Source organism: Xenopus laevis, chromosome 8L (genome assembly GCF_017654675.1).
Source record: "Xenopus laevis strain J_2021 chromosome 8L, Xenopus_laevis_v10.1, whole genome shotgun sequence".
NCBI lineage: Eukaryota > Metazoa > Chordata > Amphibia > Anura > Pipidae > Xenopus > Xenopus laevis.
This window is the reverse complement of record NC_054385.1, coordinates 63,790,084-63,814,859: the sequence shown is the minus strand read 5'-3', so window position 1 is coordinate 63,814,859 and position 24,776 is coordinate 63,790,084. Positions and strand designations below refer to the sequence as shown.

At 39.6% G+C, this 24,776-nt stretch overlaps 2 protein-coding genes across 2 annotated transcripts; one reads left to right on the top strand and one right to left on the bottom strand.

Moving 5' to 3' along the window:
• Positions 1 to 2,649: 2,649 nt before the first annotated feature.
• rps18.L (ribosomal protein S18 L homeolog) lies at positions 2,650 to 7,417 on the bottom strand (the record flags this gene model as incomplete). Its single annotated transcript, NM_001091278.1, is given in 5 exon segments — positions 2,650 to 2,771; positions 5,678 to 5,769; positions 5,852 to 5,953; positions 6,377 to 6,463; positions 7,319 to 7,417. Coding segments are annotated over 5 exon segments (456 nt in total), but the record flags the coding sequence as incomplete, so codon positions are not given.
• A 387-nt stretch (positions 7,418 to 7,804) lies between these two features.
• On the top strand, positions 7,805 to 24,464 carry vps52.L (VPS52, GARP complex subunit L homeolog). Its single transcript, XM_018230120.2, has 20 exons — positions 7,805 to 7,928; positions 9,707 to 9,779; positions 10,577 to 10,629; positions 12,001 to 12,076; positions 12,213 to 12,280; positions 16,336 to 16,511; positions 16,613 to 16,763; positions 17,059 to 17,159; positions 17,418 to 17,550; positions 17,698 to 17,755; positions 18,699 to 18,832; positions 20,417 to 20,572; positions 21,041 to 21,159; positions 21,649 to 21,772; positions 22,184 to 22,279; positions 22,899 to 23,006; positions 23,376 to 23,441; positions 23,539 to 23,650; positions 23,730 to 23,848; positions 23,926 to 24,464. Exons 1-20 carry the CDS (start codon positions 7,920 to 7,922, stop codon positions 24,070 to 24,072), a joined length of 2,079 nt encoding a protein of 692 aa, XP_018085609.1. The 5' UTR covers positions 7,805 to 7,919; the 3' UTR covers positions 24,073 to 24,464.
• Positions 24,465 to 24,776: the final 312 nt, after the last annotated feature.

Sequence of the window (24,776 nt, the reverse complement as noted above, 5' to 3'; positions counted from 1 at the left end):
CAACGAAAGTCTAAAATAGAATAAGGCTAGAAATGCTGTATTTTGTATACTAAACAAACTTAATGCACCAACAGCCTAATCAAATAAATGATTTATGCTTTCAAAGTTGGCCACAGGGGGTCACCGTCTTGTAACTTTGTTAAACATCTTTGCAAGACCAAGATTGTGCACATGTTCACGGTGGTCTGGGCTGCATAGGGATCGTCAAATTATCAAAACAGCACAAGTCAAAAATCTGCCAGAAGCAGATACAGCAAGACTGATTACTAACAGAATATGCAGACTGCACTGGGTCCTGTAAACTAATGTGGATTTTATAGGTTTTTGCATTGTTTAATACAAACTTTCTCCAACTTTACAGAACCAGTGGCTGCAGCAAAATAATCTGCAGTTTCTGTTTCCATGATATTTGTCCCAGCAGCTGGAGTTGGAAACAGTAAAGGGGATGTAAAGGCAAAAATAAAATCCAATCTGTAGTCACTTACAGGGAAACAAACAAAGCTGCTTGAGCTGCTGTTCATAACTAAGATTGTTTCCCTGCCCAGCAGTTAGGGACTGACAATTCCTATTCACTGCATACAGTCAGGCTTCTTATAAAAATGGTAGCCTTTTTTAGTATATTGGAAATAGGTTTTTATTTCATTAACGAAAAGAAAAATTGGATTCTATTTTTTAATCTTTACATGCCCTTTAATATTATAAGCTATACCAGGGTGGGGACTGGTGTACAACCTTTGTAAAGTGCTGCAGAATACACATGGCACTAAAAGCATAAAGAAAAGGGTTACATCTGAAGCTAATAGGTTTTTAAAAAGAAAAATTCTGCCGCCTAGAGGGTGGCGCTTAACCCCATCTGTTCCTGTGTCCCCCTTGAGACGACCGAGAAAGCACAATTTTATTATACTAAGCATGCATATGGGCCTGGACAACAGAAAGGTCTATTGGGAAGTGGCTGAAGATAAGCGTGCACAGCTGCTAATATACCCCAGACTAGTTCATTTTAAAAGATCAAGAACCCTGCCTGGGGACAGTCAAGAGACCAGTCAATGGGGAAAGGGGATGACTTGAATACGTGTCCTTTATCAATTTAAGCAACATAGTAATTTAGTAAAATTAATAAAGGACAGTGAAAATCACTGATGATTTTCAATCAATTTCAAACTGAACACATTACTAGAAAATAGGTCTTCCCACTTACAGCAACCCAGACCATACAGTGTAAACTGTCAAGATGAACTACTGGGCATATTAAGGCATGGATTAAATAGCTATAGTAAAATGTAGCATTTCTCTCTTAATTCTTTGTTTAACTTTCTTCCATCTGTATAGGCACACATCTATAGTCCACTGTAACTATCTTTTCTGCTGAATCTGCTCAGTTACCTCAATTTTTGGGCAGACTCACAGTTAACTATGTATAGAATATAAGTGGCAATACAAGGCTGATTGGTTATTAAAGACATACTGACAGCATAAAACCACCTTTTATATTAACTATTGTCTTAGAATGCCATAAAGTATTTACCAGAGACTTTTACATTACCTTTCTTACCCCCATGTTCCTCTATGAGGGGGCTGCCATATTTGTGCAGCAGTAGTTCATCATGATTAGAAACTGACAGGCTGGGAACAGACAGTCAGGTTGGCAAAAGTCAGGTTTAAGAACTTTACTTGCAAAAGAAGAACTATAAGCGCAAATCAACATGACCTATAGGTAACTTAATGTACATTAATAATTTTAAAGAAAGTTTTAGTCAGTATCACTTTAAGTTCCTCATTACAAGGCAGCCCCAAACAGCACAACTAGCATTATAAATGAATCTATACCTGCACAAAGCATTGTAGCATATTACAGATAAACCTCATTTTCTGCTTGTAAATTTGCAATAACCCCCAAGCGGAGTTTCTCTACAGCTACTCAGAGCACACTGCACATGCGAGTGTCGGACAACTTTCCAAGACTGTGACCCCCTGTAACAAGTCCTGGATCATTGCTGCTGAAACTTTGGGCTGGCACAACAAGTTCAGTATGTAACATGACATTCCTTTAGAGTTTAATTCTTTAATAATCAGCCCTGTAGCATTTGCAACAGCCTATAATTGGAGAAACTTGGTAGGAATAAGTGTTCAGATAAGAAGGTAGCAGCTAAACTGACCTGATAGGGAAGTAAAGCCTGTCTGAATGTGTGACTGCAGGGCTGTGGTTGGCTTTTCCCTCCTACTGCGCTTCTAGTAGGGCATAAGGACACTCTGACCCCTCATTTGAAACATGGACAAGGACTGTAGCAGATCTACAGGGAACTCTAAAAGGTGCCATTTTTGAAGATTCATTTTTAACCCAAAGTAAAGCCAGCACCATATATACACAAATGGTCTACAAAATAGAGGGCTTTTCACTTCTATAATTTTTAAACAGTAGCTTGTACTTTATCCTAACTTACATACTAAATGCATATTGGAGACAAAGTCCTATTGGGTTTATTTAACGTTTAAATAATTTCTTTAGTAGACTTAATGTATGAAGATCCAAATTATGGAATGATCAGTTATCCAGAAACCCCAGGTCCAAGGAATTCTGGTTAACAGGTCCCATACCTGTACCATGTTGAGTACACCCAACAGATTTTACAGAACTTGCACACAGTGGTATAATTTTATACAGAACTTTATTGACAAAATGATAGCATCCAACAGGTTACTTCTTCTTGGACACACCCACAGTGCGACCACGGCGGCCGGTGGTCTTTGTGTGCTGACCTCTGACACGCAAACTACAAAGAAAGAAAACAGAAGATTAGCTTTTTGTAACTCACTAGTCTATTGAGGGGAAATATAGGCCTACATGGTCACTAAACAGACAAGACAACCATGTGCCATACAAAACAATTTTGCTACATGCACATATCAATTTGCAAATATGGGACCAGTATGGGATTTCCAGCCGACTGCAAATAGCAGGGGAGCACAACCCCAGAAATTAGCCAAACATCAGAACTTTGTTATAATAGGTTGAAGCAAAAGCTCTGACTAGTTTAAGAAAATAATTGATTACAATTTTGGGGAGATTCCAACACTTTTATAGGGTGTAAGATTCAGTAAAACAAAATTGTTTCAGCTGCTCCTACAGATTTTTTGGGTAATGTTCCAGTCAGAGAAGACTGGATATTTAAACACAAGTTACACTAAGGGTGGTGACGCATGTTAAGATTCTGGGGAGGTTAGTCGCCCGGCAATAAATCAACTCTTTGGGCAACTAAACTCACCTAAACCCTATACCTCCCTCCCCTCAGCATCTGTTCTTTTCAGAAGTCTCTATATCCTGAGCTGCAATAAATCTGAGCAGCAGAGTTCAAAGGGACCATCTTCTGATCTTCCATGAAACCAGGAACATGGATCTCCGATGAACACGCGCAGTTTATGTCCTGAATCTGCTACTGCACATGCTCCCGCAAGATCCAGATCGGCAATGGACAGAAGATGATCAGAAGACAAAAGGGTGTATTTGAACTCTGCTGCACAACTCTAGCTTTATCAGCACACAGGGAGACTTCTGAACAGAATAACTGTTGTGGGGAGGGAGCTGTTGAGCATGGGTAGGTTTAGTTCTTTACTTCACCTGTGTCAAGTGTCTAAATCAGTGATCCCCAACCAGTAGCTCGCAAGCAACATGTGGCTCGCCAACACCTTGGATGTTGCTCCCAGTGGCCTCAAAGCAGGTGCTCCTTTTTGAATTCCAGGCTTGAAGGCAAGTTTTGGTTGCATAAAAACCATGTGAACTGTCAAACAGAACCTCCTGTAGGCTGCCAGTCCACATAGGTGCTACCAAATAGTCACTGGTAAAAAAGGTTGGGGACCCCTGGTCTAAATCAATGTGCAAAAGCTCCCTAGCAATGTACATCCTCTACAAATTCCACATTTTCAGGCAAACTGCACCTTAAGGAGGTCTGCTTGTTTGCACAGTCACATACTGCAGATTACTTGTGTGCAAAGAGGGTGTTGAATAAAAAAAATAAAAGTGCATGGGTCAAGGACAACACTACATCAATGCCTTTAATAAGTAGGCCATGGCCATTTGATACAAATAGTGTCTCTTGCACCAGTTACTGTACATGGTTTCATGTTGCTTGGAAAGTGCAATACCACAGTTGAGGGGGGACTACTTTTACATCCCCGGACTGCAACCTTTTGATGTTAACCGTATTAAACATTTTTAAATTCAGTCTTCCAAACAGTCATTTTTCTGCGTAAAAAAAACTCTTTTGTAAAGCAGTAAGTTGAGGTGCAGACCATCTGCCAGATGTTAACTTTCATTTAACAAAAAAAAAAAAAAAAAAAGCTTGCCACTCACCTGCTTATTAGATTTTGTAACACTCTCAGGTAGTAAAAGGGAAAGTGACAACAGCTGTTACAACTAGCTTTTATGTGTGAGTGCTCCTAAACACAGTAAGAGTGTTTAAACACCGCATGCTGCACTTAGAACTATAGAATAGAGGGCTGCTTTTGGAACAGACAAAATGCACACAACTGCATTTAGAAAAATGCATATAAAAGCAACATGCGATCTGTGCAGCATAACAAACGCTTATGTGTAAGACCCCCATCAAACAGAGCCTAGGCTGTCAGTCCACATAGGGCTATCAAAAGCCAATCACAGCTCATATTTGGAACCACCAGGTACTTTTTGCAAGCTTATATTGCTCTCAGACTTACATTTAAATGTGGCTTACAGGTAAAAAAGATTGGAGACCCATTGATTAAGGAACAGAACTCTCACTTGAAGCAACATTGATGCTGTGGTTGCAGAATGCATTAGTGTCTTTAAGAGTGGCTTGAAAAATTTCTTGAATATCATTCAAGGTTACGAACTACAATTAGTATAGGTATCAAATAAAGATTTATATGCAAGTGCATAGATAGGCATTGTAAATATGTGGTGGTTAAACAAGTCTTTTTTCAACACAAATTAAGATAAAAGTACATTTTATGGTTGAAAAACCATATGCAGAAAGGCAAGCCATCCTTAGTTTCTTGCACTTCTCAGGTAAAAATTCTGAGAAACCAGAGTAAAGCTATTGCAAATGGAAATTATAAGACCAAATTTGATTAGAGAATTCCAGGGTTCACTTAGCGCCTGGTCCAAAGGATCTAGTCCAACTTAACACAGCTACCTCCAGTTATCGCTCCAGGTATGGTGAGTACAATAGAGCTGAAGGGCACATGGCTGATACATAAATTAGTTGCACTCAGATCACATTCGAAATATGGTAATTTAAACTAATGCACTCACAACTCTGTCACATGTTTAAGCCATGGCGATATTTTACAGTCACCACATTAACATTCTGCATTTGTGCAGCAAGGTTAAACTGTATGCATGAATTGAACAAGAGTGCCAAAACATATCTAGGAATAAATCTAGTTACATCCAAAAAAACAGCAATTTTCATTCTTGTGTAGTTTCAGCCAGCTAAACATTGCACTGCTTCCACAAGAGGCAGGCAAGTACAGTATAGCCTTCTACCAATGTTATAATTAAAAGTCCACTTAAGAGTAACAGAAATTTAAACTAAAAGAGGGGGCTGCTTGATAGGTAAAAGGACAAACAGAAATTCCATGTCTAAATGCAGAACATTTTCAATTATAGATTTAGGCTCTAGAGAACATTTAAACAACTCACCCCCAGAAGTGACGGAGTCCTCTGTGAGCCTTGATCTTTTTGAGTCTCTCTAAATCTTCACGGAGTTTATTGTCCAGACCGTTGGCGAGAACCTGAAAAAATAAAAATGACCATACTGACCAAAACATTATGATACAATCTAAACATCAGCCCTAAATCACATCAATAACATACCTGGCTGTATTTTCCATCCTTAATATCCTTCTGTCTGTTCAAGAACCAGTCAGGAATTTTATACTGTCTAGGATTTTGCATGATGGTAACCACACGTTCCACCTGTGATAAGGAATTTAGTATAATCAGAAGAGACCTTGCTCAATACAATCTTTATGATGTATTGTCACATATAAAGCAACAATTTCCTATAATACATTTATGAGCAAAAGTTTATACACACCCCCCACACACCAAACTCACTGATGTGTTTTAATATATGGTTTATTTTGCAAACGTGTCAATCTGACCCAGACCAAGCAACAATCAGTATAATTTTTGGCCAGGGTGTGCCAGTTGGTTTTTACAAGTAATAAATCTAGGGATGCACTAAATCCAGATTTGGCCAAACCCATATCCTAATTTGCATATGCAGTTCTGGGTCGGAAAGGGAAACCACGTGACCACAAATAGCGGATTCGGTGCATCCCTAAATAAGACATGCAATTCTTCTTAAAAGAAGGTTTCACAAAATAGTTAAAGTACCTCATCCTCCGTCAGTTCACCAGCACGCTTTGACAGGTCAATGTCAGCTTTGCGTAGGACCACATGAGCGTAACGTCTACCTACACCCTAGTTGGGGAATTTAATGAGAAGTCAAGAATTGAATGTTAAACAAGTATACACAAATTATAAATACTAGTAACAGTAAAATTATAAAAGCAGCCTAGGAAAAAGGTTTAAAAACCAATTTTCAACATACTTTTGCGTGATTTAAGAGATCTATGGTTCGTGATTTGTTGCAGATATGAAGCATAAACAAATGCCAACCGTCCACCAGCTGCAGACTTTAAGTTAAAGACTTTGGTAATGTTATTTTAACCAGCTTATAAGAACCAGGAAGCAAAATTACTTTCCATTTCAGTCTTTTATGGTTATTTCCTGCACTAAAGACAATTTCAAAGGGAAAAGTCTAAACTAATGTAACACAAGCCATAGCCATTACATTAATTATGAAAAATGTTTTAGTAGTGTTCAGTATAGTTTCTTAAATGCTTTACCGTTATTGCATATCATCTGGACAATCCACCTATACCTTATTTAAATCCTAACAACCTTCACTAAGAAACAAAAAGGAAGACATATACCAAACTCTACGTCCAAAGGCTGGTGTCAAATGCATTTAAGGAGCGGATGATGCAGCAGGTACAAAGTAGAACTCACTACTCTTGTGGACAGATAATCAATATGAACCCACCAAAACAGTGTCCTATAAGCAATTGGTCAGGACGGATAACAAGCCTTTGGGGCTCCAAACTTTGCTCTAAGTCAAATTTTAAGTCAAACAGGTGCAGTCCTACTATAAAATTCTAGGACATGAGTTATCACTTGGCAAATAAGAAGGGTGGCATCTGAAACCATTTAAGCTTATTGACAGCTTCCTCCAGTGAAGTCTTTTGGAAGCAAACTGAATTCTCCCGCACTCACCTTAATAGCAGTGATAGCAAAAGCAATTTTCCTGCGCCCATCAATATTCGTGTTCAAGACACGCAAAATGTGCTGAAACTTCTCAGGGATCACCAGAGACTGTGGGGAAAGGAGTAGAGACATTAGAGACATTTACAGTCGCTGCTCAAAATCATTAACAACCCCACAGCAAGCCAACGTGCCAGTAGAGGCGAAACAACCCTCCAGTAGCAAAAGGAACAAGGCTAAGTGGAAACATCACACTGTACAGGCCTGTCACTGAAGCAATCCCACCCCTAACTCCTAAATACAAGGCCCAAAAGACACCCAGGCTTCCCTGCAGACAATACATTACGCAAATACCACCACCGGAGCTCCGTGGGAATCGGATGGCACCGGATTAGTATGCAACTACTTTCCCTAATCGGCAAAATTGTCTCACCATGGTGGCAGCTTCTGGGAAAGAAAGAGGAAGCGGAAGTGACGTTCGCCATACTTATAGTGAGACCGCCTTAACGTGGGACTTCGTAACGTGTCAATGGCAGCAGGTGCCGGCTGGGAAATGTAGTTTTCGTCAGAATACGGAAGTGTTCTGAGCTGTCGCTGGAAGGGTTTGACTGAAATGGCTGAGGTGAGTAGGCTTACATGGAGTTCCGGGTGTATTCCTGGTTTTGCTCTGACCCATTCATTTCGCGCTGTGTATATGAGTATGATTCGTTTATAACCCACTCATACCATCTTGCTGGTAGCATCTGTCTATCGGCATCTCCCAAGGCACAGGTGTTGGATTTAGGTGGCTGCTGGGAATTCGTGTTTTGCTTTGGATCGTTGTGTCACATTCCAGTGTTACTGTGCAGCACCAATATTATTCTTTACACAAAGCAGCGTTTCTTTCCAGGGGACCCAGATTAATGGGCTCATTTATGAACATAGCTTTCAGTTTGTACAGCTGTAGTTACCAGCACCAAGAGAAATTCTCCTGCAATAGACCGCTCAAAATGATTTTGCTAATTGGTTTCTGTTGACAACTGCCTTTTTGTTATTTATAATTTACATTCATTTGGCTTTGCACCATAAGGATAACTATTAGCCTGTTCATTATGTATTTAAGTAATTATTTACCTTTCACTGCCTCAGACACACTACCACAATTCATATAGATAAGCTGTGGGCAGGGCCTTGGTAATTAAAGGGGGTGTAAAAAATAAAATCCCACTTTTACTTTTTTAATGAAAAATACATCTATCTCCAACATACTTTGATTAAAAAATGTGAACTGTTTTTATAAGAAACCTGACTGCATATTGAAATTCTCCCATTGTTTACTTACTCTGACAGCTGCAGATAGGAAACTTCAGACAGTCCCTTACTGCTCTCCAGGGAAACTGATCATACTTTCAAACGGCAGCCAATGACAGGCAGCTGAAAGAGGAATTGGGGCATGTCCAGTCAGTCAGGGTGGGCTGTGGCCAGAGTTTGGCATACCACGTGCCCTAAGCCCACTGAATCTGTCCGTTGCACTTGACATCTCATTATCAGGGGCGTAACTATAGAGGATGCAGACCCTGTGGCTGCAGTGGGGCCTGGAGATATAGGGTCCCCATGAGGCCCTAATTCATATATTAATATTGGTATAACAAGTCAACCGCTAGACATTTTCAGGGCCTGAAAAATTGTTTGCTGTGGGGCCCAGTAATATCTAGCTATGCCACTGCTCATTATCTTCCTGTGTAATAACTAAAACCATTGTATTGTACACGGCTATCTACGACAGTCATGTGCAGGGATGGAGGACACCTGCAGGTGTACCAAGTTACACAAATCAGGTGGGTTCAGGCATAATCACATATCACTATTGTAGATACAATGTAAGGTGCATAGAATACAATATGTTTGGAGATAAACAGGCGGTCAAGTGCTAAATTTATGGCTTTTTACAGGTCTGTAAAATGAAAGCCTTGCTCATATAAAATGGAATGTTTATTACCAAGAGATGTTTAAATAGCTGTTGGATGAATAGGTAAAAACATTGTTCATACTGGTGTTTAATGCTAAACTCTGTTTCAGGGGAGGTGTGATTTGATTCCTATGGTAGGTCACACGGTCATTTGAACAAGGTATTAGTATATGCTGTATAATATTCAGAATACCTGCTTGTGAAATCAGACAGGCTGAACTGTGAATTATATCTGTCCACAAGGATGACCTTTGCTTATTGATGTGAATAGAATAACAGTTGTTCATTTCACTTCAAGAAAACAAATGGCAAAGTATGAAACTCTGTTTTACTTCTCGCTGTAGTAGTTTCGGAATGCCAGAACTAATTTGTAGCTATTCAGATATTTACTATTAACAAAAGAATACATCTAAAGAACTCTTTAATTGTGTTAAAATATGTGTTTCCTACAGATGGAGGACATGAATTTAAACCTTGGGGATTTGGACTTGACTTCTGACGACCTCACTTTGGATACTGTTAGCAGTTAGTACCTTTTGCACATCTTCTGTTCATCTAGTTGTTAAATGTTAAATGAGTAGTTCACTTTTAAATTAACTAGACAAGAAGGCAAATAGTTCAAAAACTATAATAAAAACTTGAAAAGTTGCTAGCAATAGGCGATTCTATAATGTATTGAAGGAGACAATATTATCTTAAAAACAGGAACACCCCAGTGCTTTATACCCATCTAAATATAGAAGGAATGTGCTGAGAATAGTTGTATTTCAGTCTGATTTATTGAAAATTTCGCTAAAAACTCCACTAGTTCCGCCTGTTTGTTCCACTTCCTGCTGCCTCCTTTCCCAGACTGTACAGGGGAGCCAGGCTCACTCCGCACACTGCACTTTAGAACAGGAACCAGCAGCTAGGCTGACCTGATGTGGAACTGAAGCTTGTCTTTGCTTTTCTGAATGCAGGGCTGTAATTGGCTACTCCCCCCCACTGTGTTCTGGCAGGAACTGTTAAAACACACCCACCCCTCATTTGAAACATTGACAGGGTCAATTGCAGATCTATGAGATCCTACAAAATGGGGGAGATTTTTAGTTATGTTATAATTCTCCTTTAGACATGAAATTACATTAAAGGTGAACTACCTCTTTAGCCTTGTCTCCTTGCTTTATTTATTTTCTTTTTATCGTATCTCTTTTTACACACAATGCAGCTGCACTGTATCTTTTCTTGTCCATCATAACAGCCTGAAAATCTGCAGTAACATTACATAGAACTTATATTTTTTCATTGAATCTTTCTTTTTGTCTTTTACTTTTCTCTTTCAGTTCATATTCAGGAGAATCTAGAAGATGCTCTAGTGCAGGAAGCTCTTAAAGCGGTGGGTACAATGTGCACACAAAATACTTAATACAAAATATATCCTTTTCTTTATTTGTTTTGTATTCAGTTTCTATGTATGTTCAGCAATACATATGTATACACATTGATTTATGTTATTTATGTGAGCTGTCATATTTTTTTCTAGCTAGAGCCCCCAGTTAGATTTGTTCCATGAATTCCAGCTAAACAGAGGACTCTGGTTGAATTGTTCGATGAAAACATTTAAAAACCAGGCTCCAATTCATCAAGACATTTTTTTTTGTTGAAACTCATATTTATTTATTAAATTAAAGGGGTTGTTTACTTTCCAACAATTTTTTCACTTTAGTTGTTTTCAGATTATTCACCAGATTTGAAGACTTTTTCCAATTAGTTTCTATTTTCTATGGAAGTGTAAAGTGGTACTCGGATTAGATAAATTGATCTAAAATTGATACATTTTGTTGATACATTTGTTATCTTTGTCCCTGCTGAGTAGAATCCCTGAGTTTCATTACAGGCAGCTGTTGGAATTGATACAATAGTTACTAATACTCCAGAGAGGCTGCAAGTAATATATCAACTAAATGTTGTAAAATTGTAACAGCACAGAATCTGCACCTGAATTACTGAGCTGCCAGACTGAAACACCAGACAGGGACATTCAACTTTAAACTTAGATTTTGGAAGAATGGTAAAAAAATAAAAAATGGAAAGCAAATTAAAAAAAGTCTTTATTTCTGGAGAACAATCTGAAAACAACTGAACTGAAAAAAAGTATTTGGAAGCCCTTTAATGCTCAACCAGGACATTGTAAACAGGAAAACATTTTTCCAAAAAATAAATACATTGGCAAATTATTTTATAGTCCCGTTTAGTGCAGCTTTTCCAGGGTACATATAGCGGAGGCAGTGGGTGTTAGGTGTCATCTGTGCTATCTGTTCAACTTCTTAAACAAAATGTTCCATTTATGTCCCATGCTACATGCGTGAAGACTGAATTACTGTATATTAAAACTACAAAGAGGAAAGGGAAATATGTGGATTAACCCTGCAACACATAAAAGGCAAATAATAGAAGTATTCTGTACAAACTCCACACTTTGTATATTCTAGTGAGCCCATGAGCAGACTGGGGTCATAAATATCTCTTGAATCTCGCTGGCATGGGTAGACACTTGTTTTTCTGAGAAAGTAAAGCTGTGTAAATTTTCAGCTTTTTTTTTTCATTTGACCATTATAATATGCCATGTAAACAGGACAATTTGTAATAGCAGCTAAAGAACATGATAAAGAACAGAGTCTTACTCACTGATTTCTGTCTGCCTCCATCTTTCTTTCATTGGCTCTCATCTGATTTCTCTCGGCTCTCATCTGATTTCTCTCCCTAGGGTGTTGATCTCAGACAGTATTCTAAGCAAGTGGAAATGGAGTTACAGCAGATTGAACATGCTTCAATAAAAGATTGTATCCTTTCATAATAACTGTCATGCTCTAAAATGCCTCTGAATTGTACTTGTATTTCTCTCTTCCCTCTTCCTACCCCCATAAATGGTCATTATACTTTCCAATAAACATAGTTATTCTCCTCAATATGTGGTAGATATACAGGAGAGTCAGAACATCGCCTCTCTCCACAACCAAATCATAGCTTGTGATGCTATCCTGGAGGTAAGTGCCATAATGCTGTCCCTTATTAGCCTATAATACACAAGAACCACAAATATCCTGATGTCAACCAGTGGAACTCCTGGGATTGTATTTTCTTTTTTTTTTTAGTTCAGGTAACTTTATTAGAACATACATTACACAGGTATATAGCATTTTTACAGCATTAGATGTATCATATGCATAACAGTCATACGTTTTATACATCCTAAATACAAGGCTGATTTACATAAAAGAGGTCAAACAGACAGTTATACATCCTCCAAAATCCATAATTGCCAAATCTTTATATGATGTTTGGAAGTACCATTCCTTCTAGCTATGAGATCTTTTTGCAAGTCTTGGACTGCTTTTTCCCATGCCTGATATGTAGGGGGGAGATATGCTTTCCAATGAAACGCTATGAACTTTCAGGCCAGGAAACCATTTTACGGGCTGGGGTCGTCAGTGGGGTAGGTGGGTCCATACATAATAAGTACCATTTAGGGTCAAGTGGGAGCTCAAACCCTAGTAGTTTCGTTAGCCGAGCCTGAATGGCCACCCAGTAGGAATGCAGTTTGCAGCAAGACCAGAATGTGTGCATTAGAGTGCCCTCTTCCCTCTCACACCTCAAACATGTATTCGGGAGCATTGGATTAAGCTTGTGAAGGAGGGTTCTAGTATAATAGGCCCTGTGTACAAAATATAACTGTTGAATTCTAAACTTGTATATGGGGGAAATAACCAGAGGGCACTGGAGAACTAGTTGCCATTGGTCATCAGTCAGTGGGGCCACATCATATTCCCATATGTCTCTGGCCTTTAGAGAGGTTTTTTGATATACACTGAGCTGCAGAGCCTTATAAAAGAGAGATATTTTGCGCCCGGATTGTTTTTGCTTAAACACTTCTGATACAGGTGTGCAAGGCAGACGGTAATTATTAGGCCTAAGAGCCTTTCCCACGTCTTCGTCTGACGAAGGGGCACGCCCCCGAAACGTAACGTTGCAATAAACACGCAGGGCTTTGCCCGCATGCATGAGCTCTGAGTGCCGGTTTTCTTCTTGCTAACGTGTTTCATTAAGGGTTGCCGATCCCTTTTAACTGTGCACCGGGCCAGTTTGTATTGGAGAGGCCAGGGAGTGTTGGTGGGTTTTGGAACTTGGGAGTAGCATGTGGTCAAGAGCATAGTCATAGGTTTTTAACAGGTGAGGGGCTAACAGTGCCGCATGTGTTTTATCCATCTCAATAGGGATGCCATCTGCTCCCGGGGTTTTCCCCACTGGAAAGGACCCAATCGCCTCTAGTATTTCATCAGTTGATATAGGCTGATCAAGAAAGTCACTAAACTCTGCACTTATTCAAAAATGCATCTACTGCTATCCCCTCTGGGTCAAGTCCAGAGCGATATAGATCTGTGTAGAATCCGACCATAGTTTGCTGAATTTCCATGGGATCAGTAGTAAAGCCAGTGTCCCCTGTTTTAAGTTTTGTGATTGTAGGGGGGGCCACCAATTCTCTTGTGAGTAGTGCTAGCATTCTCCCCGCTTTCTCCCCTTGTTCCAAAATCCTAGCCTTAGCAAACAAAGGTTTATATTGTGACCTTTCCCAGACAAGGTGGGCATATTTTCTGAGGCTGCACAAGGTTAAGGGTAATCACTAAGGGGGCGTGGTCCGTGATTCCTCTAGGTAAATATTCCGCCTGTTGTATGAGGGGCATGGCGTGATCATTAACAAATGCCATATCAATACGCAAGAGGATGGAATGAGAGGTTGCGAAACATGAATATTGTCGAGTTTGTGGCTGTAGGTGTCTCCAGATCTCTGTCAATCCCACCCCATTTGTTAGGTCTGCCAAGTTAGAGCAAGTGTCTGTACCTCCAAATGGTCTGATCCTCAGCCTGTCTAGTGTTATGTCTAGCAGAGTGTTAAAGTCACCTGCAGCTATGACCCTTGCGTGGGGGTACTGTGCAATAAATTTTATTAATTGTAACACAGGTTCAGGCTCATAAGGTGGTGGTATATATATAAATATTTCCTTTAATACATTCATGGTGATAGATCATGGCACGCAAGAAAAGGAATCTGCCCCTCTAGTCAGATTGCAGGTTCAGCAGTTGAAAGGGGATCTGCTTGGACACCACCATTGCTACACCAGAAGAATATGTACTAAACGTGGCATGATAATGCCTACCCAGGGTTTTCTCAGGGCTAAAATTTTGCTCCCGGTTAAGTGGGTTTCCTGGAATAGAGCAATGTCAATATTCTTGCGTTTAACCATGTCCATAACCAGCCTACGCTTGATAGGGTGGTTAAGGCCCCTTATATTCCAACTCATTATTTTTAACATCATGGAGGCCTGTGTCTTAATGGTGACCGTACATGCATATTCCAATAGCCAACAATACTACCTGTTGTATTCATCCTGAACCTAACATTTTACATAACAAGCTTAGCAACAAACAGTTTAAACTTCCCATGACCCTGCCCTCCCCTTCTACCTATCTCCCAACTTTTAGGTAGAACTGTACCCATAACACAAAAAATGGTTACACTGGGGTGGCCAGTGCAGTAACTCCGGAGGAGCTGTAAATCAAAGCACAACTTGCCGAGCACCGCGCGGCACCCTCCTTCCGTAGCCCTTTTCGAGGTCCTGAGTGGAATAATGAACCAGGGTATAGCCCACCCATAGACCGGGTCATAGAGTTGGGGTTTAGTCAACGTCCATGCCTGGTCCCAAAAACAAAGTGTCAGTGGAGGCTAAGAACCCTCCTTCCCCAGTAAATGGCAGTATATATCAACAGTACTTACAGGGAGAGGTGCAGAAAGACCCGTTCAGGCAGGTAAAAAAACGGTTTCTATGGAGGTTAGTGAGCAGCTTATTGATGATCTGGCTGCGCATTACCGTCCCGTTGCTGTCTGCTGTCCAGCCAAGCTGACAATTCTGCAGAGGAAACAAAAAAAAAGTGTAGCGTCGTCGGCAATCACCCGCATCCTCGCCGGGTAAAGCATGGCGTATTGTAGGCCCAGCGCCCTCATACGCTTCTTGCAATCCAGGAATTGGGCCCGATGTTTCTGTACCGCTGCAGAGAAGTCCGCGTAAATGGAGATTCTTCCAGCTTGGTAGTGGATGTCGCCTTTCTGTCATGCGAGCCCCAAAATCTTGTCACGGAGGACAATCTTGTCGGAGGAGTTCCTGGCGGGCCACGTCTTGTGGGGACCCTATGGGCCCTTTCGATGGCAAAGGTAGCAGAGAGGGACTGCTCGCCGAACAACTCCGTCAACCAGGCCTCCAGAAACTGCTCCGGGTTATCCCCTTCCGTGTTCTCAGGGAAACCTACGAATCTTAAATTGTTTCGGCGGAGCCTATTCTCCATGTCGTCATCCTTCTGTTGGGCCTGTTGCATCGCATGTTGCAGTTGCTGCATTCGATCAGGTAAGGGGAGGCAGGAGTCCTCCAGCTCGCTTATTCTGTGTTCAGCGGCCGTCGCTCACTCTCTAATATTTTGCATATCGTGCTTGATTATCGACAGGTCCACCTTTATTTTCTCTGTTTTTGAGGTAATGAGTGCTGCACAGGTATCCTTGGTGGATCGAATCTCTGTCAGTAGATCAGCCAGGGTAGGCTCCGGTACTTCAGGGTACGATGTTGAGTCATTAGCACGCGGAGAGCTGGGCCCTGAGGATGAGGCGCCATCTTGGGTTGCCTTTCCTTCCCGGGCATATTTTCCCAGCTTTGCCCCATTAGCTGTCTTGGTGGTAACTGCTCTCAATTACACTCCACTTTACCAGCAATGATATTGTCCATTCTGTGAACTCAGGATGTTTTAGGAGTTCAGGCTCCGGAGCTCAGTGCAAGTGCTTCTGTTCACATCTAGCTGTTAGCCACGCCCCTTGGGCTTGTATTTTCAAACAGAATGTTATATTATTTCCTGTATAATGCAACCATAGTCCTTTTCAATCATCTTCGCAACCACGTATTTGATATTGTTTCCACCTGTACAATTTTGTTTCATGTTTGGAACTTACTACATTTCTTGCTATATGTCATATATGTTTCACATTTTTTTTTTCTTGCAGCGTATGGGTCACATGTTGTGCAGTTTCCAGTCAGACCTTAGTTCAATCAGCTCAGAAATTCACACACTGCAGGAACAGTCTCTCGCTATGAACATTAAACTTAAAAATAGACAGACTGTAAGGAGCGAGCTTAGTCAACTGGTGGATGAACTGATTATACCCAGTGCAATGATCAGGTAAAGTGCACGGAAAATGATCCCACCACCCTTTTCTGTATTCACACCCTTCGTTATTATATGTCCTATAATTACTCACAACATGATTGTGTATCTTTCAGCGTGATCCTTGATGTCCCAGTGACAGACCAGCAGTTTGTGGAACAGTTGCATGAGCTGAACAATAAGATAAATTATGTGAAGGAGCAATCATTCAAAGATACACAGGCCTGCGTTGATGTGCAAGAAACTCTACAGAAACTGAAGATAAAGGTGCGTGTGTGAATATCTGTAACCCTTTTACTAAGTTATTTTCCCAACTACCTTGACGTTTAATCAGTCCAATGCCTGAAAACACAAGATTGCCATTTAAATAGCGATATTGGGTGAAGCAAAATCATCAGAAAATGTTGGTTCCCATTGTGTAAGAAGGGATCTGTAATGTGCATTCGGTATTTGACCAAAGCTAAACATTTTAATGTGTTGCATTCTAGTATTTTCCTGATATCAACTGCTCTATTTCACTATTCTTCTTGATTTTTCTGATATGCCCTACATCTCCTTCCAGGCTGTGACTAAAGTCCGTGAGTACATCCTGCAGAAGATCTACTCCTTCCGTAAACCAATGACAAATTACCAAATCCCCCAAAATGCTTTGCTGAAATACAGGTCAGCGCATTATACCTCATATGATTTACTGACAATACATTTTATGGGTTCTCCAACAACACTTTTGTTTGCTTAATGATTTTATAATGGCTGCTTGTACTAAACCTCTGTAAAATAAACAAAGCTGGGTTTTTACCTTTACAAGCTGCAGTGTTAATCTTGTCGGAGGCTGCTTTAAAGAGCACTTCTACACTATCTCCTTCACAATATGAATACAGATGTATGAAAAGATGTAAATGTCAGTTATTTGGTCGGCAGGTTCTTCTATCAGTTCCTTCTGGGAAATGAGCGCTCTGTGGCTCAGGAGATTCAGGATGAATACGTAGAGACGATGAGCAAAGTCTATCTGTCATATTTCAAATCCTATACGAGCCGACTCATGAAGTTACAGGTGAGGAAAATATTTCAAGGTAGAGAAGGCAATTATTGTAGGTCTCCATTTTCTTTCACTTTCTACACAGTTTGTTCTCATTTTAGGTTACCATTACTACTTTGTTGCCTATTTTTTTTTAATCATTTCATTTTCATTTTATTTAAGTATGAAGAAGTGGCAGAGAAGGACGATCTCATGGGGATTGAAGACACAGCAAAGAAAGATATCCTTTGCAGCACCTTTGTACAGTTATTTTTAAACCCAATCAGGCCGGTAGATTGTGAAATTGTCAGTAATGTGTAAATTAGCTCATATATTAACATTATTTCAAAAACTGATGGGCTGGTTTGTCTTTGGATCCTTGGTCTAGCCTTCAGTCTCAGAATAATTCCAGGCACTTCACCTAGTAAAAGCTTTGTGTGTGTGTGTGTGTTAGCCTTAACTGCAAATTATGCTGTGTGCGTTGTAGGGGGCAAATTGTACTGTGTGTGTGCTTTTTTGATAAATATGCACTATGCAGCATTGTCCTACATCTGGAAAGGCTTAAGTTTGATAAGTAGGTTGGCCATACCATTTCTTTAAAATCTTTTTTTTTTTTTTTAATAAAAGATGCGGCATATGATAGCACAGAAAAAGGGCCTATTGGTTAGCTTAGCCCCTGAATTTTCAAGCTTCTAGTATTCTATTGTTTAAGGGGTTGTGCAGCTTTAAGTTAACTTTTTGTATGTTATAGAATGGCTAATTCTAAGCAACTTTTCAATTGGCCTTTTTAGTTTTTTTTTTAATTATTTGCCTTTCCAGTTTTTAAATGGGGGTCACTGACCCCATCTAAAAAATAAATGCTCTGTAAGACTACATATGTATGGTTATTGCTACTTTTTAGTACTAATCTTTCTATTTAGGTCCTCTCCTATTCATATTCCAGTCTCTTATTCAAATCAGTGCATGGTTGTTAGTGTAATTTGGACCCTAGCAACAAGATTGCTTAAATTGCATACTGAATAAAAATCTAAATAAGTAAAAATCACAAATAATAATAATAAAAAAACAATTGCAAATTGTCTCAGAATATCACTCTCTACTCATACTAAAATGTATTTAAAGGTGAAGAACCCTTTTAAATTTTTCTTTTTGTTAATGAAGCATGTTTTCCTTAATTTAAACACGCTTTTTCTCAAAGCCAGCTCTCCGTAGCAAGAACACTGTGTTTACAGTTGGAAACAGAGCTGCAATCATCAGTCCAACTGAATTAGAAGGACCCATTATTGTTCCACACACGGCACAGAGGGGCGATATCCGGGTGAGATTAAGAGCTGGGGCAAGGGGAAGGAAAATATCAGGCTATAGGAGGAGAGGGACACTGTGACCTCCTGTAGGAAAAGAGGTTGTGTGACAGGCTGACAGCAACAAGCCAGGGAAATAAATGTAACTTTCAAATTGAGAATGCAATTCTGTACTAGATATGTGTCTTGCTACAAGTTCCCTTGGCAGACTTATCACAAACTAAATGTCTAACTGAGCACTTCCCCCAGTAGACTTATCAAATAAAGGGGTGGAAATAAAACACACACACATTGATCATCATTAGAGAAGAATAATATATTGTAAGAAAAGTAATACAATACCGATTGAAGACAATGCAACGTCTAGCCGAGCTTCCCTTGGCAGACTTCTGAGAGGAACATCAGCTGGGGGACCCTGGGCCCAAATCAAATACAGCGACTCCCAGAGCACATCAATCGGCCAATGGTCCTTACAAGACCAATTATTCTACACAACACGTCTGCTTGTAGATGAAGTCCCGAAGCCCCCCCAGCTGAGCTCCTTTTTGTATTGGTACAATAACAAGGTAATAGATCATTACACATAGACATATATAATAATGGCTACATGCCCAGGACATGGCCATGAGAATGACCATGAAAATGGAAATAACCATGCGAATGAAAATAATTGCTGTGTATAATTGCTGTGTATTTTGATTATAACTATGTGAATAAGATATAAGCTTCCTCCTTAATAAACATATTTATATGTTTATGAGTCTATTACCTTAACTCCTACTATTCCTTGTTCTCCTGCTAATGTCAGTACATCCATTTATAACTAAGGAGCCATATTGAATGCACTTGATCACACTCACATTCATACATGGCCTGCCATGTCACATTTGTATCACAATATGTGATAGAATATACAAGATGTCATACCCAGTGGAGTAACTAGGTTCTACTCTGCTCCACAGCAAAATATGTTAAGCTAAAAAAACATATGATAGATGCAAGGGTGTTTCTGGTCCAAGTGTTATTTATTCAGCTGGCCCAACGCACCTACAACTACCTGCACTTTTGTGTTCTAATGGGCATGGGAGAAAGCCTCTCTACTGCAGACCTCACTGGGAAATCTATGCTTTTGATCCTCCAAGCAGTTGCCAGACCTGCTGACCTGATTGTACAAAATATAGACAGAACAAAGAGAGTTAATGTTATATAACAACTTTACTAAACCGTTGCCATTACGTGGTTAAGAACTGAGGCAATACATCTTTTATGCAATGGACACTGCTTAAAGTTTGGTTGCTTTGCTTAATGTTTAAAGGGGAGAATGTGAGTGGAGCACTGCACAGCAAAACTTACTCAGTCTCTAGTCATTCCTATGGGTTTTTTTTTTTAGATGTGTATTCATCAATAAATGAGTTCACCATATTATAAATACTCTACTTAAAATCCCATAGGAATGAATAGAAAGTGTGTGTGTCTTTTTGCAGTGATTTTCCTGATAATACAATTTAGTAGGATGGGTAGAGCAAACAATTATCCATGTGAAATATTCATGGTATTCCTTTATTTAATGATCCATTTTCTTTCTCTCCTTCATTTCTCAGTACCCCTTTGAGTCTTTATTTCGCAGCCAGCACTATGCACTGCTTGATAACAGTTGTCGAGAATTCCTCTTCTTGTCCGAGTTCTTTCTGGTGAATGGCGCAGCGGCTCAGGAGCTGTTTAACTCTGTAATGGGGCGAACCCTTGCCATGTTCCTGGTGAGTGGCCACTGATTTATTTGCAAGGATACAGAAAGGAAAAAAAATGGATGGGAACATTGTTCAAAATGATGCAGGAGTCGTGGAAATTGTATAGTCATGTAATACACAACACAAGAAGAGCATAGCACCGGCAGTAGTATAACAATTAGAATGTTGCCCAGGTGTTTGAGCAATGCAACTAACTCGCTCATATTCCCCAAATTTGGAAGCAGTTAGTGGTGGTATGGTCACCATGCTTCTCCCTGTGTTCTGTTTCATTTTAGCACTGTACATGGTCCCTTGTTAATTGTGCTGAGACACTGAGATTATGTGTTCTGTTATATGTGGGACACACATTTTATTTCCCTTTTTCTTAACTTTTGAAAAACAATCCAGTAGTAATTTTTGTCCATCCACAACAACACAAATAACTGTAATGTAAACAATGATGCTTACAGTGTGTTCCTATGTGTGTCTATCCTACAGAAACACATTGATTCCTACGTATCAGACTGCTATGACAGCATCGCTATCTTCCTCTGTATTCACATTGTACTGAGATTCAAAGGAATTGCTCAGAGAAGAGACATCCCTGCTGTGGACAAGTAAGTGACTCATATTTTAAGTCATACAAAAACATTTAAACTTCTAAACCAAAAAATAAGCTGGGAAAGGCAGTTGTGCAGATAACACTGCATTTGTTTGTTGCTGGGTGAATGCTTACCATGATGCAGTTTGGCGATAGTGAGTGAGCTGACGGCAATCTACATCACCTCAATAGCTGATCTCATTCTACAGGCTACTGGATCTATTCTAGGGACCCAGATCTGCACCCCTTGCATGTTGTACAGAGATGTTAATTACAACTTGCCATAGGGTCTGACAAGTACATAGGTAGTAACTCCAGTGAGTGGATGGGGGGCAGTGAGTCTCTGCATGTTGCTAGCATTTAGTAAATGTGTCTATATATGTTTGCCAGTCGGACAGGCATTGGATGTTGAGTACTTATATTAATTATACTTTTATATTAGCTTCTGTATATGAGCTACAATAAGACATTATGCTTACATTCTGTCTGCATAAATATTCTGCAGGTACTGGGATGCCCTGCTGGACATGCTGTGGCCCAGGTTTCAGTTCATCCTAGAATTAAACATTCAAAGTATTCGGAACACAGATCCACAAAGGCTGGGCACTGTTGATACAAGGCCGCACTATGTAAGCAGTAAACATTTAGCTGTCTTGACTGTAAATGTACTATGTGTAACAGCACAAATACATAACTGTGCAGAAGTTGTTTATTTCAGGTTAGTTATTGCAAACAATAGATGTGTCTAGCCTTGGGGGCCCAAGCCCCCCACAACATGTTTTTTCTGGACAAAAAGAGGATGGGGAGCTACTGGGACATCTTCATTGGAACAGATATTTACCTCAAAATGGGCTGTGGTTGTCTTGGGCTGGTGCAGATTCTCAGAACATAAAATTGAGCTTTAGATCTTTTTTTTTTTTTTTTTTACAAAAGAATGGTGCTAGCTAAGTCAGCTTACTCATGACATAACAGTTATAGTTTAGAATGAAGTTACATATGTCCATGCAATAAGATACAAAAATTCAGTTTTTTCCTTTTAGATAACCCGCCGTTATGCAGAGTTTTCCTCAGCCATCGTCAGCATAAACCAGACATTTCCAAATGAGAAGACAAATACCCTGCTTGGTCAGTTACAGGTACTAACTTTATCTGAAGTAAATTTGGAGAAGACTTATAATCTGGGATTCATCTACCCTAAACTTTTCTCCCCCTTAGTATATGATGGAGTATATCACTTTTTAAAACCTCCATTGGTTTTTGTTTTTTTTGGATTTACTAAGATAGATGCTGATTTGCACTAATCTAGTTGCCCTTAGCAAAATTTAATATTTTTCAATTTCTAACTGGTCCAAGAATGTTTAATGCTAAATGTTGGTTGGTTGTTATGGGCTAATGCACTGGTGCTGTGTTTGTAAATGAGCCCTCTATTATCTACAGTCTGAGAACTGTCCTTGGAGTGAGTGCCCTGTTAACGTCAACATGTTAAGTGTAAAACCTAGGCTGTGCATTTTGTTTGCAGGAGCAGGTGTCATCCATTTTTATATAGTATTTATGTTTTTGGGTTTTGTAGATACCACATTTTTGCACACTATATATAGGCCGTATCAGGTTACTCAAAAGCTCGTTATATTCTGTCGTTTTCAGAGCCCAATAGTATGTGGAAGATAGTGTTCTGTGTTGCTGAAATAATATAAGGTTCTGACTTGAGCACTGGTGGCCGCCTATTGGTAATACTTCCTTTTGGCTTTCTTTTAGGTAGAGGTGGAGAATTTCGTCCTTAGAATGGCAGCAGAGTTCTCATCAAGAAAAGAACAGTTGATTTTCTTGATAAACAACTATGATATGATGCTCGGTGTCCTTATGGTGAGTCCCATTGTTACTAGATTTTCATTCTGTCCTCACAGCAGCACATATAGGTCTGCCTGTGTTATTCCAGCTATGGTGCTTCATAGATATCTGCAAACACATTGAACAGGTGTAGCAGTTTACATTCAGGAGAGTTTACTACTATATGAGTTTGTTAATTTCCTATTGCCGATTGGCTACAGTTTGATTAGCCTTGCCCAATATGAGTTGGTTTTACACAGAATAAATTAAAAATTTGGTACATAGGGACTCTCACTAGTCAAACATGTCTAATAAATAAGTGGGAGGTATTGGTTTGTGACATACAGTACAACCAAGCAAAGCTATAGTTCATATCCCTTACACTGTCTTCACTGCCATCCCTAGGAACGATCATCCTCAGACAGCAAAGAAGCGGAGAGTTTCCAACAGTTGCTGACTGCTCGAACACAGGTTTGCACCATCTCTGTGTTTTTTTTTTATATTGCTACCTTCTACTCCATGTATTTCACGATAATTCATGTTGTCCTTCCATGGTTTAAATTACCAGGAGTTTATTGAAGAGATACTTGCTCCATCATTTGGAGGAATGATCGCTTTTGTGAAGGAGTCAGAATCTCTAATTGAGAAGGGACAACAGGAGCGACTCAGAAGTGAAGAGGGTAAAGGATGTTTACATTAAAAGAAATTTTTGCTGTTTGGTCACTCAGTGAGTAAATTAATGGTCTGAATTTCTTGTAGCACGCGTCGCTCAGCTAGTGCGGGGGTTCTCATCAACATGGAAACAAGCAGTGGAGAATCTGAGTCAGGATGTTATGAGGTCATTTACCAACTTTAAGAATGGAACTAGCATCATACAAGTAAGGGGAAAACATGCCATTTAAGAGACATAATCAGAGCTCTCTCTTTTATATTAACACTTTCTCTATTTTTACAGGGTGCCTTAACACAGCTGATCCAGTATTATCACCGATTTCATAAGATACTCTCCCAGCCGCCTCTCAGGAATCTGCCTGTATGCTCAGAATTAATCAACCTGCATCACCTGATGGTTGAGCTCAAAAAACATAAGCCTAATTTTTGAACCCAAAAAGGTTTTAAGTCTGCCTTCCTCCATAGGAAATTGGGTATAAAACTGGTTCAGTAAGCTGTACGTAAAACACTAATCTGAGATGCATCAAATGAAATAAACCGAGATGTACCATTTTAGTTTATTGGAAGACTTTGTTGTTACAGTCCATACTTTGTCTTGCATATGATCCAAGTTTTTATTTTGTTAGCAAGACAAAAGCACTTGCTCTCTAGATGTTGTGAAAGTAAGATACCTGTACGGCAGGTAAACACGGGGCTCCACCAAATTTTAAATATTAATAGCATTCTCATACAAGGATAACTAATGGTTGCTTGTAGAATTATGCCAGAACTAAATGTACGGGGAAAATAAAGTTTACTATTGGTAACAAATCTTGGATACAATATGGATGTCTTTCTGTAGCCTCACAGTATAAAGCTACTTTATAATTTCCTGCGCAGTCATATGAATGGAAATTGTGCAGCACTGGGGTGCTACAGGGCAACAGCTGAAATGGACCTGTGCAGATGGAAAACACTAGCTGAGCTAGGAGTAAATGCAGGGGTAATACTTTTAAAATGCATAGGGCTTTTAATATTAAATGCTACAAAATGAAGTCCTTTGTTAACACATTAATTGTAAATGAGTTACAATCTTAACTAGAAGCAATAAGACAAGGGTTCCAGAGTACTATGGCTACATTTTTATACCTATAT

What these genes read in the sequence shown, in the direction of transcription:
- vps52.L (XM_018230120.2), top strand. An exon ending in CTTGTGATGCTATCCTGGAG is followed by an intron (nt 12,281 to 16,335) that starts GTAAGTGCCATA and finishes TTTTTCTTGCAG; the next exon opens with CGTATGGGTCACATGTTGTG. An exon ending in TGCTGACTGCTCGAACACAG is followed by an intron (nt 23,442 to 23,538) that starts GTTTGCACCATC and finishes TTAAATTACCAG; the next exon opens with GAGTTTATTGAAGAGATACT.